General features: G+C 42.9%; 1 protein-coding gene across 1 annotated transcript in view; it reads right to left on the reverse strand.

Moving 5' to 3' along the window:
- The window catches only part of Gpr158 (G protein-coupled receptor 158), a gene marked incomplete at its 5' end in the record, with an annotated part of 394159 nt that extends 377036 nt beyond the window's left edge, over positions 1-17123 (reverse strand). Inside the window, one exon of the mRNA XM_033759660.1 lies at positions 16990-17123. Within this exon, the coding sequence (XP_033615551.1) occupies positions 16990-17123 (134 nt within the window). The remainder of the gene's footprint in view (positions 1-16989) is intronic.
- Between the last annotated feature and the right edge of the window lie 2 nt (positions 17124-17125).

Consider the following 17125-nt stretch of genomic DNA (forward strand, 5'->3'; position numbering starts at 1 on the left):
CTGTCACCTGCCTTAAGACTTGCTGGTGATTTAATTAAATGTGCCAGTCATGTGAATATTTGTTGTATCTAAGCAACAATCTATCTTTATTGTTACTAATGTCTTACATTAGGTGTACTTTTCTCTCATGTTTTCTTTCTCTCTGTTTTTCTCTCTCCTCTTCCTCACATAGATCATCAAGTAAAATTACACCAATGATCATCTGTACAGCTTTTTAAAATTCTGAGTAACATTTTTTCTAAATCTTAATACTATAGGTGAAGTTAGCCATTCATGGTAATGTTTCAGAATAAGATATATATAGCTTATATCTATAGAACTTCTGATGCAAAAATATTAACAAAAAATAAGGCCAGTAGAAATTTCCCCCATTAGATTTTATGGGGGGGTGCTGTTTTTAGTTTTTGTTTGTTTTTGAGTCAGTATCTCACTATGCAGTTCAGGCTGTCCTCTAACTTGGGGTCATCCTCCTGCATGCTGGGACTACAGGAACTCACCACCATGCCTGGCTCTCACTGGATTTTGAAATGAGGAGTTTCAAGTAGATACCTAAGTTTAAACTATATAGAGAGTTTACTTGTCCACTTTGAACTCTGTATTTTCAGTTATCATTTATTGAGTGCTTACTATGTTAGACATTATGCTAGATATCACCAAAACACTCATATTTAGACTACATTTGGCTAATATTATTCTCCCCAACTTACATTCCAACTATATATAGTTAACATGTTCCCTAATAACAATTAAGAAATTTAGAATATAAGTCCCAAATTCAAGCACTTATTCAAACTAATGAATTGAGCATGTTTTTCTAAATACTCCCTCCATATCCACCTACAATGGCTGAAAATAAGTACAAGAGGGACAAGTTAGAATGACTAACAGCATCTGATTATAGAGATTTGGCAGAATTTCCCAGGACCATGCTACTGATAAGCCAAGGTGGTAGTCATTTAGCTCAGGGCCTGCTCAAGAGAAAGTTAAAATAGAGAGGAAAACCCACCCATCCAATAGAGTTTCTAGGAAGATTTTAATCTCAAAGTCAGTAAGTATCAAGAGTGGGAATGGAAACTAAAGTAGCCATTAAGTAATGAACTGAAGTACTTCCCTCTAAGTAGTTCATGGGTTGGCACGTACTCTCTTCCACCTAAATAGTCCACAGGTGTGCAGTGACAGCATTTATCTCTGATCTAAAATCCAAGGACCTTTTGTACACATTGAAATGAATCCCTGGCAAAACTCAAACTTTCAAGAATGGTTATTAGTTCTTCCAAAGTCCTCCCAGAGTAAAGGTCCAGGTGAGGTACAGACTGCTAACTTGGTTCTCAGGCATCTGAACATCAGTGAAGCCTGAAAGTCAGAGGAGAGATCTACTAGGGAACTAGCCCACCCATCTGTCACAAGAAACTATGCCACCTAATTATATAAATTTACCTAGTCACCCAATCATAAAAATAATGACCAACTAAGGATTATATCTCAGGAAAACTGACAGCATAAAGCAGAAAAACAGATTGGAACAAGCCAAAAAACTGAACATGGTGCAGACAATCCAGGGAACAGAACAGAACTGGTAGATATTTAACTAATACTCTCCTCAAATAGATTTATGAAAACATACAATTATGGAAAATACGCTGAGAATAAGAAAGTTCGTGAACATGGAAAAGATAGCTATTGTGCCTAGGGTGGAGTTTTAACTTGGTTGGCTCTGGGATACAGCTCCAAAATTGGTGAAGCACACTTTGAGGTGTGTCTGGGTAGGTTATGGAGGAGTGGCCTTGGGGTCTACATCTGGTCTGGTCCTTTATTCTTTTCACCCAGACATCATCCCCATTTTGCTTCTCTACTGCCATGAACTAAGCAGCTTTGCTCTTGCCATACATTTCGCCATAATGTCTCTACCTTGGAGCCAGCTGATAATGGACTGAAGCCATGAGCAAAATAAATCCCTCTGCCTTGAAATAATGGGTGTTGAGTGTTTCAGATGATTTATACAAATAGCTGGTACCAGAAAAGCGGTGTTGTTGCTGTGACTGTACCTGAACATATGGTGTAGAAGCCTTGGAAACTGGTTTGTGGAAGGAGTTTGGAATGGTTTGGAGATGTGGCCTAGAGGAGTTCTTAAATGCTATAAGCAGAGTATGATGGTGATTCCAGTCAGAGATTAGAGGACAGAATGCTGACAGGAATGCAGATAGTAAAGGCCAGGATCGAGAGGCTTCAGCTGGGAGCAAGCATTCCACCATTAGGTGGACTACAGACCATGTGTGTTATGATCTGATAGGAAATTTGTCTACATTTTGCCCATCTCCTGAGACTTTGTAGGAGACAGAGATTAAGGGTGGCTGACTAATTCACATGGTGGAGGAAATTTCAAGATAGCCTAATCTTTAGGCGTGGGTAATGCTGACCGCCTTTAGCCAGATTTATGGTGAGAATTCAAGGCAAAATCCAGAGCAGAAAATTTTTGAACATCTTAAATTTTGTTCCAGAAGTATCCATGTGTAAAGTTGGAGATGCCCTTGTGAAAGAGATTATAACCATTAAAAAGAAACGGACTACTTTGGACCAAGAGAAGGAGAAAAATGCCTTGAAGGCATCTCAGGAATCAGCAAGACCCCATATAAGACTCAAAGATGCAAAAGTGTAAACCTTTCATTTGAGAAAAAAGTCCCTGAGACTCGTACTCAAGAAGGTCCTCTTAGGGAATTAGTTCCCTGGGATTTATTTCACTGTGCTCAGCCATCCAGGCGCTCAAGAGACTGCTGCAGGCATAGTCAAAGGGGGCCCAGCTACTGCCTGAGATGTAGCTAGCCTTGGTGTCATGCACCTAATGCTGGTTTTATTGACATGTAGAATGCAAGAGTTGTGGGGTTGGAAAGCTTCCTCCCAGACTTCAAAAAAAAACCTAAAAAGGCTAGAAGATCAGGCAAGGAGCCCCAGAGAGGGCACCATGAAGAAGTGGGAATGAAGTAAAAGGTGCAATGGAGCCCTCAGGAGATTGAAGATGCCAAGGAACATGGCAGCCTGAGTAGAGAAAGGCTGTATGGCTGCAAACAGCAAGGCCGTATGGCAGTGCTACCCATGCCCCCAGGAACCAGAACTCACAACCACATACCCAGGTGTCAGAGGTGGAGCTAGGGGACTAAATGTTACCCTCTGGGTTTCAGTTTTTCTTAGAACCAACTCTTTTTTATCCCCCGTCCTCACTTTTTCAATGGGAATGTTTAACCTCTGCCATTATATCTTGGAACTATGTAATTTTTTAAAAACATATTTATAGCTAAGTTTGTCTTGAGTCTCAGACTTGAATTTGAACTTTTGGTAAGTGCTGGAACTGGTAAATCTTAGGGAACAGATCACAGTGCTACTGGTTATACATGAGATAGTTGCATTACTGGAGATTAAGCATGGTTTCAGGAGATCAGTAGCAAGTTGTAAAGCAGTGGGATATGGTGTTTAGGGTAGAGTTTCAAATGGATTAGCTTTGGGGTTCATCATGGAGATTGGTGGGGTGCATGTCTGGGCATATCTGGGGGGGTCACGGAGGCATGGCATTGGGGTCCTTCACTTCTTATGCTCTGGAACTCTCCTGCTCTGCTTCCCTGCTGCAGTGAACTAAGACTGAGCAGCTCTGCTGCACCACAAACTTCCACATAACATCTTCACTTTGGAGCCAACCAATCAGGTACTGAAACTAAAAGCAAACCAGGCCTCTCATCTTTTACACTATGGGTGTTGATTATTGTGTCTCAGTGATGAGAAAGCTGATACAAGCCAAATGAAAACTGACTCAATGAAAAAAAAAAAAAAGAAAGAAAGAAAGAAAGAAAGAGAAAATCCCCCCAGGAGCTAAAGTAAAAAGGAAAGGAGATGGAAAATGAGAGAGAAGTTAAGATATATAGAGCTGAATTCAGAAATCCAGATACCCAACCTTAAGAGTTCTGAAAAGAGAAAATAGTTAAGAAAATAAACCATCATAAAAAAAAGTTTCTAAGTGAGAAAGTCTAAAAGGGGCCACTGAACAGTGAGGTTGATGAATACAAAAAAAGCACATCTAAGCACATACCATGAATATTCAGAACCTCAAAGAAAAAGAAATGATCTTAAAATTTAACATGAGAAAAAAAGAAAAAGACTGCCAAGGTATAATTAATTAGGTCAGCATCAAAATTTTCACCAACAACAAATGCTAAAGAAAAAAATACTTTTTAAACCCTGAGGGTAAAATGACTTTGAACCTGTACTTCTATATTCCGACAAACTAGCAATCATGTATGAAGACAAATATATACATTGAAAAACATAGAAACTTTACTTTCCACACAACCTCTCTGAAAATAATATCTGAGAATATGCTGTATTAAGTAGAAAAGAGAGGAGGAATAAAAAGAATTCTAGAAAAAAAAAGAGAACCTGTGCACAATACACAGTTATTGAATTAATTCAGCAGATCAATTATTTGAAGAAATTTCCACTTATTCTACAAAAGACTTAAAGCAACAGATATAAATTATGGGACTCCCAAGAATATCTTCAACAAAAATATGAATATTTAACAAATAGAATGATTGAAGAAGCTGGATGACTTTATGAACACACCACGTGACTCTTTTGCATGTGTGTGTGTGTGTGTGTGTGTGTGTGTGTGTGTGTTTAACATGAAAAAAAAGTAATTAGCAAATCCAGGAGATGGGGACAGGGGTACATAAAAAGTCTTGATGCATACACACAACTACAGCACGGTTTTGAGCAAGCAATGCAAAAACAGAGATGATCCACTGGACCTAGAGACTTGGAACATTCTTGAAATCATATGGACTCAATTATTCAAGTTTCAATTCTTAGAGACAACTAATAAAAAAGGCACAAAATTTTTTCACCATAATAATAGGACACAAATGTTACTATGTTTAGTTATCTAAAAATATTAGACTAGGCAACAGGATTAGGAGAACAAAGGAAACTAAATGAAGAATAGAACTATTTAAAGTGTATAGATAGAAAACTCAAAATAAACAATACAAAAAATAAAAATGGAAATACAGCTAAGAAAACAATGGAGAGTAGGAGAAAGACAAAAAGGATATAAATGAGGAAAGTCCCACACTTGTCAAATACGAGAAGCTAATGATGATGATTTTATCTTCTAAAACTCATAATCTCAGTTTGCTAAAGTTGATACTCACCATTACAGGTACTCTTACATATATTTCTTTTCCTGCCAGAGCCTGTCTCATACTCAGCTTGCTTCTGGACGTTCCAGTCTCATTTTTGCGGCCTATGCCTCTTACTGGCACTTCAGGCAGCTCCTAACCTGAACAGCTTAGACTTCACCATAAAAGGCAGGCAGCCAGGCAGGTGTCAGGAAATGCCAAATGACAGGACCTGCCAGTGGCCAGCTTGGAAGAGGTCAGGAACCTGCAGGATGTCAATCCCGCCATCCTGGCGCGGAAAGGAAGTGCTTTGTCATGTGTTTATTTACTGTGCCTTGCCTCTTATTCTCCTGCTATTGTCTGGAAAGTGTTTCACTTTACATGTTTAGGCCTTGGAACAAAGAAAAGCACCAAACTGATTTTTGTACAGAATTCTAGATTTCACTTTCTACTGCTCCTACATTTCAAACATTCCAATATCTCCATTCACATTCAAGAACAGAGCAATCAGAAATGCCTTGTTCTCTGACTTAAATTTCATATGGAAAAACTAAAACTTTTAAAGCTAAGGAAGGTAACAGGCACAAGGCCACGACTAAAATAAGGAAGAAAAAGAGACAAGAAGCCCAAATAAAACAAGAACACTACAATAAAACCACCGAAAGGGGGGAAAAAATTGAGAAAGCATTCGCAATTCACGCAAAACCAGAGAAGAAAATTTAAAGTGCGCAATTTTTTACATTAGCACAATGTTATACCATGCATTGGGACTACTCTCCGCACACTTGCTCTCACCTTCTTCACTACCTTCCATCAACGTCGGCTTTCTTCCTGTTTGTGGAGCACCTGAAATTCACCTGTCTAAAGGACTTGTTTTGTTTTGTGTGTTGTGTTCCCTTCCCCGAACGTGACTACCTGTGCTTGTTCTCAGACTGTTTCCTTTCCATCCTTCATTTCTGAGCTCAAGGCCACCTCTTCTAAGCTCTCTTTCCTGACCACCCAGTCTAACACCCCATACTCTACCTCTCAGCCATGTTCAGCCACGTTATTTTTTGCCCTGTAGTAAAGGGGCCAGTGGTGCAATGATTAAAGTCTGACAACAGAGCAGAAGATTAAATTTCCTTAACAGTACTGCTTTCCATGAAGAATTGTGTATTAATTCTGCTTATCTGTTACATACACACACACACACACACACACACACACACACACAGAGTCAGTAAGATCAGGGACTTTTGTCTGTCATCTTCACCATAAAATCTCCAGCATGCAAAGTTCTAGCCAAATACTACCTCCCTGAAATATGCAACACACTTCCAAGAGGTACTGAATACAGAATGTCACCAAACATGGTACTTACACCTGAAAGACATCTACAACTGCTTGAGAAGTAGGATAGTTACAGCTTAAGAATGAATAGTAACAGGACGCATCTTGCTCTCGTGAGGGTCTAGGAACACATTACCAGGTCCTTCAGACGATCCTAGGTGACCACTGAATAATAAGCACAAATTACCCTGTACCTGATTGCTCGGTGTCTTTTTATTTGCACCTACTATTAAGTTCAAGCTCACTGCAGCCATAGCTACTACAGGTGATGGTTGCCTTTCCACAAAATTACTTATCAAGTCAATGTTTGAAAATTGCATCTTTAAACATATATGTACTAAAGCCTTAAAGAATGTCTATATGGCATAGCATTCTTGACCCTTTCTTCTAGCAAATTTGTTTCTAGTTAGTTCCCATTCCTAACTATGTCTAGTTGCTCAGTAAAGCTAAAATGACACAGAATATTTTTAAATACAGGTTGCAAGGTATTGTTCTTTACTGGGATAAGTTCTACATTAGTCTAATAATGGCTTTAAACTTCCTGAAATAAAGTTCTGAAATGTAAGCACAGTTGACTTATCTTTATGATTAAACCTTTAGTAACTTGAATCCCCAGCTGCCTACTGTGGAAGAGTAGTCACTTTCAGTGGAACTATGCCACTGCTCAGTGGGAGACTCGGACTTCACAGCATCATCGATGGCTAGCTGATTTTCATAAGCTCATTGGGCACCGCCGTGTCCTTCTTTCTTCTCTTTCCTCTCCACTCACTGTACCCCACTTTTCCCCTAGTTCTCTTTGTCCCCTAGATATTTGTACACCCACACACAATGCTTCAAAATACACCTTTTAATAGGAAATCTGGATTATGAAGCATTAACCACGTAAGTAGTAAAACAATGATTAGCAACAGATTCTGCAAACAATTTTGTGAGATGTTCTTTGTGAGCCCTGTAACATATGAATGTAGACTAATTGATATTCCACTGATCCATCACGTTTTCTAGTTCTCATTCGTGCACACACACACACACACACACACACACACACATAAATACATGCATATATTACTTTAAACAAGTAAATGGTAATATAACCTGACAGTTGTGTGTATGCGTGTAAGTATGGACAGGACAGATACGTGCAGATGCATACATGTACACACACATGGGAAGCCCTGGGAAGAAGGACGGCCTGAACACAGAATGTCATATGTCAGTGTCACACGTGTCCCTGCCGCCAGTGATCCCCCCTCTCACTCCCCAGGGTGTATCTGGCAGTCTGTAAATGCATCCAGCCCCCACAGCCAGGGGTTTTCTGCTGGTGTCCAGCAGGTAGAGGTTGAGGTGCTGCTAGGAATTAAAAGCCAGCCAGGCAGCCTCTGCGCGTGGAGACAGGGACCTATCGGGCTGGGGGGTGGGGGTGGGGCTTCAAGTGGTGCGGAGGTATCAAGCAGGGAGAAACCTGAGCTTTTAATTCTCTCACAACTGATGGGGGAAAAGCAAAGCAAAGCAAAGTTCGATTCTACCCAAATTCTGTTTAAATCTCATCAGCCAGCGCTAATCGCAGTGCTGCACAGAAGTTACTCCTGCTGTGAAACTCTGAAGCACTGTACACACACAGGTCCACTCTCTGCTGTCCTGTGTGTAATCTCTTATTCTTGCAGCAGGACATTTTCCCACAGTACCAGTGAGATAGCATGGGAAAGATTTATATAATCTGTATCTAACCTTTACAGAATACAGAGGGTCAAACTCAGGAGTGCAGGCTGGCCTCAAACTTGCAGCGATCCTCCTGCCTCAGCCTCCCAAATGGTGGGATTACAGGCATGCACCACCATGGCCAGCATCTTAGATAGATAGATAGATAGATAGATAGATAGATAGATAGATAGATAGACAGTTTTTTGTTTGTTTGTTTGTTTGTTTGTTTTGGTACCTGGGATCGAACTTGAGACCTTGCACTTGCAAGGCAGGCAGTGGCACCACTCAGCTAAATCCCTGGCCCCAGTTATATTTTTAAATGGAGAAGAGTTACAAAAGATATTCCAATGAATAGAAACTGGATCTCAGTCATCGATATTAATAATTCTATACGTGTGTGCATGGGTGGGGAGAGACTGCTTTCTTAGGCAAAGAAGATGAGTAACTGGATTTTTATTTGGAAAAAAATGTTTTCCAATCTTGAAATTAAATTATATTTGAGCTAGTACGCATTTCCCATGAACTCTACTTATAATGAAAGTGAGGAAAACTAAATGTATCCTACGATTACTTTAAGGTACTATTATGTTCTTAGGTGTAAAAGAAATTTAGTCATGAAGGTTACATGAGGTTTGTCACTACAGGAAAGAAGCAGGAGCTGAAAGACTTTTTTGTGGTATTTCAGGACCTCCACGCTGAGTTACATTTCCATCCTTTTTATGCCTATTTTTCGTTTTGCTTTGTTTGAGACAGGGTCTCACTAAGTTGCTAATTTGCCAGGCTGGACTCAAACCTGCCCGGCCTCCCAGAATGCTGGGATTAGAGGTGGTGCTGCCACCCTCGGCTCTAAATATTTTTTATAGATAAGGGGTTTTTTCCTGTAAAAACAAAGATTAGCTGAGTGAGTAAATGCCCAGCCAAAGCAGAAACTACACATAGAAATGAATTGTTTCCTAAAGCTGAAAAGAAAGCAAGGTGAAAAGACCAGCTACACAAGCCCCGCTGATGCACGGGACATGCTGGGCTGAGAAAGAGCTTAGTAACACCCGTGGATCCAAAGTCCCTGAAGCAGTAACAGGGAACTGCCTATTTACACATAATAACCATCAAGCCGCCAAAGTTATCAAAAATCCAAAACCCAATAATTCAGCTGAAATAACCCCTCAAGCCCCAAATCGAACTGAAGACAGAAAACAGATAGGGCCCAGTGCTGCCTGGCTAAGTGAGTGCCAGCTAATACTAACAACATACCTCTCGGCATCCAGGATATTAACAATGATCATAAATGCAGTCTATGCTGAGCTCAATGGCACTCTGAGGTCTCAAGCAGGACAGATACGAAACCCGGACAGAGTATGATATGGCTGCCTTTCTGGGACTGAAAGAGCAGTTGGCTTACTCCGAGGTCTAGGCTGTCACGGCCATCCAGGGAGGGCGCCCACTCCCTCCTGGGGAGAAGTCATGGACTCCTGGAATCTATTCAGCAGTCTTGGAAATCCCACTTCTGCTTCCAAGTGCACATTCTAGAAAGAGGCAGGATCACCCTGTGCCACGCTGCACCACGATACAGAGCTCTTTTTTGAAATTTTAAAACCAACTGTAGAGGAGAATTGAAAACAGAATGCTTTTAAGAGTAAAGAACTCCAGGCCGGGGATTTAGCTCAGTGGTTCACCACCTGCCTTGCAAGCACAAGGACCTGAGTTTGAATCCCCGTACCCCCCAAAAAAAGAGTAAAGAACTCCAAACGTCCAAATATTTATCATCTTCAGGGAAATTACAGAGATATATTGGGTTCCTTGGTGTAGAAACCTGTGTGTTACCTCACATGAGTTCAAGTAAATTTCTGAGGATCTACAAACTCAGATCAGGCTAATTATTTGGGGCCAAAGTTCTAGTTTCCATGGATCTATACATAATTCAGTATATATTGATTAGACTTTCTGTAAAGTCCTACGAGTAAACAACCATTATATAGCTAAACAAAAATGAAAAAATGGAAACAAAGTCTCTGTAAATAGAGAAGGGTGAAGGAGGTGAAGGGAGGGCAGGGGGGATGGGGAAAAAACAAGAACCAGGATACATCACGTAAAGGTACAAGATCCCAGTGATGAACGTAACTGTGCTGTTTGCTTTAAATGCAACAATAAACTTACTGGGGGGAAAAAACAAAATAAACAAACAAACCTAAAAAAATAAAAATAAAAAAGCCAAACACCAGGTCTGACATCCCTCCCCAGTAGCATCATTTCTACAATATCAGACTTACATGTATCAGCCTTGTGTCCAAAGCTAATTGTTGATCACTTGGTTACGCTGTGTGAGAACACATAGAACTGAGTTATAATGGTACATAGAGAACATCAGCCTATGTGCACAGTTTTATTATGCAGAAACTGATTTCCACAGCGAAAATAGAAGCCAGCCAGAGACTAAACTGGCAACGTCCTAACTCAAATCTATACTCTTCTCACTGTCCAATATATTTAACGGTATGAGTGGCCAAAAAAGAATAAGTATAATTTACTTATTTGAGCCAAATCTCTTGCTTTCTTTCTACAAACACCAACTTATATTTTTGTTAAAAAGTGAAAACAAAATCAGGGGAATCAAGAAGCAGAAAAAAGCATACGGTAATGCAAAGACTACACAGTCTTTATAGAAAGAGCCTAAATTTGACTTGGGCTCCCTGATTTATTAGCTCTGTTACATCGGGCAGGTGGCTCAACTTTTCTGAAGCTGTCACCACCCGAGGAGTCTACGGATGAAATGCAGTGGTACACGTAATGCATCTAACATACGGTAGGTGCTCAGTAAACACCGGCTTCCCTTACGTGTAACCTACACCAAGGAGTGGCGCTGCTTCTAAGAAACTCCTTTAGCTCTTTGGGTCTCAGTTGCCTCTACTGCAGAATGAGAAGATGAAAGCCATGAAGTCCGCAGTGTCTTCTCTCCACTCATCAAAAAAGAATTATTGCCCCTAAAAAATCATCTTTATTCAAATTCAACAAACACTTCACTCTCTTCTTCTCTTCATAGACCCTGAACACTCCCAACCACCAGCAGAAAGACACGTATGCATTTAGCAAAATCGGCAAGTACCTTAAGTTCCATGAACAAAAGTTACTACGGAGGCCAGAGAAAGCTAACCCTACAGGGAACTGTACACGTACAGATTTAAGGTTATCAGTAAAAATACTGTATTGTGAACCTTAAATCATCACTGTTTCTCTTTGCTAGGATAGAAGGTGAGAACTGAAGGGTTTTTATTATCAGTCTGTAATAAACGGATCAAGAATCCTTTAGTTAAGAGAAATTTCTATTTCACATTATCTATTATACCTTGTAGTCCTTATTTACACTTTCAGTTTCTCACACTAGAGAAACTTATTCGGTAGTTACACCTCTGTGTCCTATTTATTTCACTTAAGAGTATGGCCTCAATGTGCATCCACTTAACTATAAATGTCTCCAGTTTCTCATTCTTTATGGCTGAGTAGTACTCCATTTTATTGAAAACAATTTTTTTTTTCATTATCTGGTCTCCCATTGATGGGCAGTTGGGCTGCTTGCACGTTTCAGCTATCACGAATTGTGCTGCTATGACATGGGTGCACATATATCACCATGGTAAGGTGCTTTTAATTCTTTTGGGAAGATACGCAGCAGAGGAATACCTGGGTCAAGTGAGGCTTCTCATCCTAGTTGTTTGAGGAATCTCCACATTGATTTCCACAGTGGTTGCACCAGTCCGCGCTCCCACCAACAACAGAGAAGGGTCCCTTTCTTCCCGTAGCCCTGTCAGCATTATTGTTGGCTGATTTCTTGATAGCAGCCATTCTTTCTGGGGTGAGGTGGAATCTCAGTGTTGTCTTCATCTGCATCTCCCGAATGAACAGTGACACTGAACATTTTTTCATATGGTTATTTGCTATTTCTACTTCTTTGAGAAATGTCTGTTCATTTCAGATGCCCATTTTTCAATAAGGACTAAAAGGTATAATAGATAATGTGAAATAGGAAGAAAAGGTGCAGAGGGGAAGGGGAAGTGGGAGGGTGGGGAAAGGAACGAAGGGGATGAGAAAAAGAAGAAATGCAAACAAAGTCTATGTAAACAGGAAGGGCTGGAGGGGTTGAGGGAGGCGGGGGAACGGGAAAATAAGAACCAAGACGGAGTACGTAAAGACGCAAATTTCCAATGATGGACATCATCATATTGCATACCTTAAATACACCAACAAAATTAATTTTAATAAAAAGAGAAATTAATATCCCTTACTTAAAGAGAGAAAGAATAACAAACTCCTCTTCCTACATGTACTAGGATTTAAATTTTGAAATATTTGTGTCATTCTGAGACTCAAGGAAAATGTTTGTTCTGAGTGATTCTTATAGTGATAAACGGTAATACAAGAAGGCAGGTGACCCAGTTCTCCACCTTGCTTTTGAATACCATGATACGGGTTGATAGTTCCTTAAAAATAATGTAATTCAAATGTCTAAATCCTATACAGAAGATCTGGGAAAATAATAAATGATCTTAAATGGAAGTCTTAACTACAAAATTTTACTCTTTTTCTCTTCCATAAGTAAATCATTATCAATAGATTATTACTACAAGTAAGGCTTTTTGCAAACAATGCTCTACATATTCAAAATAATATTAAAATCATGAGTAGAGCTCCTAATCTTCTTTTTAAAAAAAATCATTTCGGGCTTACCCTTTTATTAGACCTGTCTACTATGATTTTATTGTCACAGGTGATGAAACATCAACAATAAAACAACTTTTTCCTTACCACTCATGAAGAGATTAATAGGCTCACTCAAATACTATCTCAACTGTGTGAAATAAATAATACACTCCATTTCTTAAAAACTCAATGGACAAGCATGGGGCACTGGCCATGTCTATAATCCCAGCTACTTGGGAAGTTGAAGCAGGAAGACTGCAAGTTCAAGGCCAGCCTGGGCAACTTAGCGAGACCCTGTCTCAAGATCAAAAGTAAAAGCCAGATGTGGTGGCTCACATCTGCAATTCCAGCATTAGGAAGTTGAAACAGGAAGATCTGTTGCTTCGTAGCAAGTTCAAGGCCAGCCTGAGCTGCACAGCAAGCCCGTCTTTTAAAACCTGTTCACAGCAGCTCAGTTCACGCTCTCTGAAAAGAAAACAGCTTAGATGTCCATCAAAAAATAAATGGTAAAGGGCCAGAGATTTAGCTCAGCGGTGCCGCCGCCTGCCTCACAAGCACAAGGTCCTGAGTTCGATCCCCAGTACCAAAAAAAAAAGGTTACAAAAAATAAAAGAAAACTGGCATATACATACGATGGAATATTATTTGGTCATAAAGAATAAAATTACATCTTTGGAAGGAAAACGGAACTTGAGACTATCATGCTAAACAAAGTACATCAGAAACAAAGTTAAATATTGCATGGCTTCTCTTCTATGTGAAACAAAATACAAAGGAAGGAAGAAAGGGAGGAAAGGCAGGGGAGGAAACCAGAAGGCAGACTTCAGAGACGGAGGAGGGGCCCGCGAGGGAAGGGAGAGGAGAGCACGGATCGAAATGGTCAAGACAGGTTACACGCGCGCACCAGTCCCAAAACGAACATCACTACTCCATACCAGGAAACACACAAATACAACCCCACAGCGTGGCATAAAAAAGAAAGGAATGGGGATGTAGCTCAGTAGTACGGTGCCACTAGATTTGATTCCCCGTTCAAAAACAAACAAACAAACAAGGTTCAACAACTGTATCTGTGCTTCCCCCGCTTCTTGTCCTAATGGGTAGGGGAAGAGTAAAAAGGGAAAAGAAAAAACTGTGAGAGAATGAAAAGGTGAAAATAAAGTGTTTGTAGATGGGGAGGGGAGGAGGGGGTGAAGGGAGGGCAGAGGTAAGGGGAAAAAATGAGAACCAAGACCTGTCATGTAGAGGTACAAGATCCCAACAACGAATGTAACTGTACTGCATCCCTAAAATGTACCAATAAACTCAATGAAAGCCGCAAAAAAAAAAAAGAAATGATAAAGAATAAGAAATGTCCCCAGTGTGGGCTGTGTGGAGGTTGGACAGGCCCAGAAATAAGCTTCAGGTACACACTCAACAAGGACGTGCATGCAGGCTGCTGTGACACCTGTCACCCCACTGCTCTCCGGGGCTGATCCCCCTAGTCCCGTCTGCCGGATGGGGTCCCCTCCTCCTTCACTGACCCACATGCGGCCCTCGAAGCTGTGGTGGGTGGTAGGAGAGGACACCGCCCACCACAGAGGAGACCTCTTCCTCAGCCAAGGGTGCTCGAGTAGCTGCGCTCCCCACCAGGCCCTCCAAACAGCGCTCGAGGTCCATACCTCAGAAACACCATGTAATCCAGAAGCAGAAGGCCTCCGTCCCACCTCTGCTGTCACTGTGACCTGATACATGGGTTTTGGGGCAAGTCACTTTTCCTATCTACTGCTGCTCCTTTCTGAAACGACAGGTGGAACTATCTGATCCCTTCTAGCCGCTACAATTAAAATGTGTGCACATCTTCAGCACAGTACTGGAGGGGCACAGGACGGGGACAAAAGCACTCACAGTAACACTCCTTATGCTCCTGCAGAGCTGGCAAGACCACCCTGCTTCTGTAGCGAGCCAGACACGAAGTGGCCTGGCTTTTTGCCTCACCTGAAGAGCACCACGGAGGGCTATGAAAGCTCTTTAAAAAAATCAAGAAAGGCAATTTACGGAACACCATCAAAGAAAGTGTAGGGGGCACGCCACCCTTCACAACCCAGGACTCCATGTCCTTGGACTGGAAGAAGGCACCAACTTCACTTCTGTAACCTGTGCCTTCTGATCTTTAAGACAAAGTGTTCTGATCATGAATGATTTTCATCCCCAGCCCCACCTAAATAATCCTGAAAAACAGACTCCTTCTTATCCTGGGGACTGACTGCAGGGGCACTCCACCACGAAGCGGTATCCCCAGCCCTTCCTACTTTTCATTTCAACAGTGCCTCACTATGCTGCTCCGGCTGGCTGCAAGCTTGTAATCATCCTGCCTCAGTGCTCCAGTAGCTGGCTTCACAGGCATTTACCGTCACACCAGCAAAAATACACTTCTGTTTATGCAGTACCCCGAGCCACTTTGACAAAACAGTTTAGCAGGGTGGTGAAAAGTACGATGTGGCATTATATCCTGGCTCTACTAGTTAACTGCTGTACAAACTTAGGCAAGACATTTAACCTCTCTGTGCTTGAGATTCCTTTTCTGCAAAAGAGGGGAAATAATAAAATCTAACTCAATAGTATTATAAAGATTTGTCAAGATAGTGCATTGAAAACAGTAAGCAGAGTCTGATAGCGAGTAAATGCTGGATGGGTGGGATCCTTAGACCCCCGAAAAGTCTCATCTAAAGGCCACACAGTTTAGTAGCAATGAATGACATGCACTAATCTTTCTCCGAGCAAACAACATGGTAGAGATTCGAAGCTGGGCTCAGCTCTTACTAACAGGGTCTTGCAGGAATCGGGAGGCAATGAGGTTGTCCTGAAAGTAGAAAGTACACCGGTTTAAGACAGCACCACACACACAGTGAGGTCATGAAGCATCAGAGAGGGTCGCTTCTCAGGTACACCTCCCCAAGTGGTGCACCTGGAGTCCTACAGACAAGTTCTGTCACTTGACAGACACACTGCGGGGGGGGGGGCACAGCAACTGACATCGCCCACACCGAAAAAGCCTCACCCACCCAGCACCTGACCTGCCAGCTTTCAGCAGTTCCCTATTCCGCCCCGGCTGTGCCAGAGCGGAACTAAACCGAACAGCCCTCACCGAAGTTTCCCCGCTCTTGCCCCATCCAAGAGGAGCAAAGCAGCCTCGGCCCCTTGGACCTCCTTTCCCAACTGCCCCTGTGGGACCCAGGGGGGACACCAATCAACCTGCGGCCCTCTCTAAGAGCTCTGTCAGGTTTCTGCTCTCCCCTTGCTACTTCTCCCTTGCCTGGGTTCTTACAGCTGCTTCTAAAGCTCCTCCCCACACCGTTACCCCAACCCTAGTCTGCGGATCCGCGGCTCTGGTCGATGCCATCCCGTGCCTCCCGGGGCAGCACACAGAGCTGGGTCCCCTCCGGCTGCCCGAGCAGATGCAGTTAGAACTGGCCTCCCCCGCCCCCCGAGACCGCTCCGCCGGGTCCCTCTGTGCGTGTGCGAGTGCGAAGGGCCGGAGGACACTTAGGAAGCAAAGAGGGGAGGGTGGAGCGGGAGCCAGGGAAAGGACGCACGGCCGAGTCTGCGAGCCGGAGACAGCTTGCACTTGAGTGACTCACTGAGGAGTGGCGAGAGTGGCCCAGGGGAGCACGGCTCTCATGAGACGCCCTGGCGGTTGACCAACACCAGACTGGTGCCCCACACCGTGCAGGAGGCGGGCAGGGGCCACCCCGAAGCGCCAGACACGAGAAACTCTTCCTCCTGCTCTCCCGTCACCCGGTGCGGCCGGTCCGCCCGGCCGGTGAGCCCCAAGTTCACCAGGTGCAGGCGCACCCCTGATGGGACTCCCTTCCTTGTCATCCCAGGGTCGGCCTAGGGAAGCACAGGACCCGCAGGGAGGCGTCTCCGCTCTGCCCAGGGCTCCCGGTTCCTCGCCCTCATCTGAGAAAGGCTCTGCGTGAGTGCCCGGAGCTGAGCTCGCCCCGGGTCTGCGCTCTAAGGAGGAAGCCAACTGCCGCAGACCGCGAAGCGCTCTTCCCACACGCGCGCACCTCCCGCAGAGCCGGAAGGAGGCTGTGCCTTCGCCCCTTTCCCCTCTCCCTACCTGAATTCGGGGACCAGATTAGGCTGCAACCCGTAGAAGGCGGCGGAAAGAGTGACCAGCCACCCGGGTCTGTAACTCCCGTCCTCGCACTCCAGATACGGCGGCGACCACTTGACGTGACTCTTGTCCCCGCCGA

This window comes from Fukomys damarensis, unplaced genomic scaffold (assembly GCF_012274545.1).
Source record: "Fukomys damarensis isolate Sample0158 unplaced genomic scaffold, DMR_v1.0_HiC HiC_scaffold_37, whole genome shotgun sequence".
NCBI lineage: Eukaryota > Metazoa > Chordata > Mammalia > Rodentia > Bathyergidae > Fukomys > Fukomys damarensis.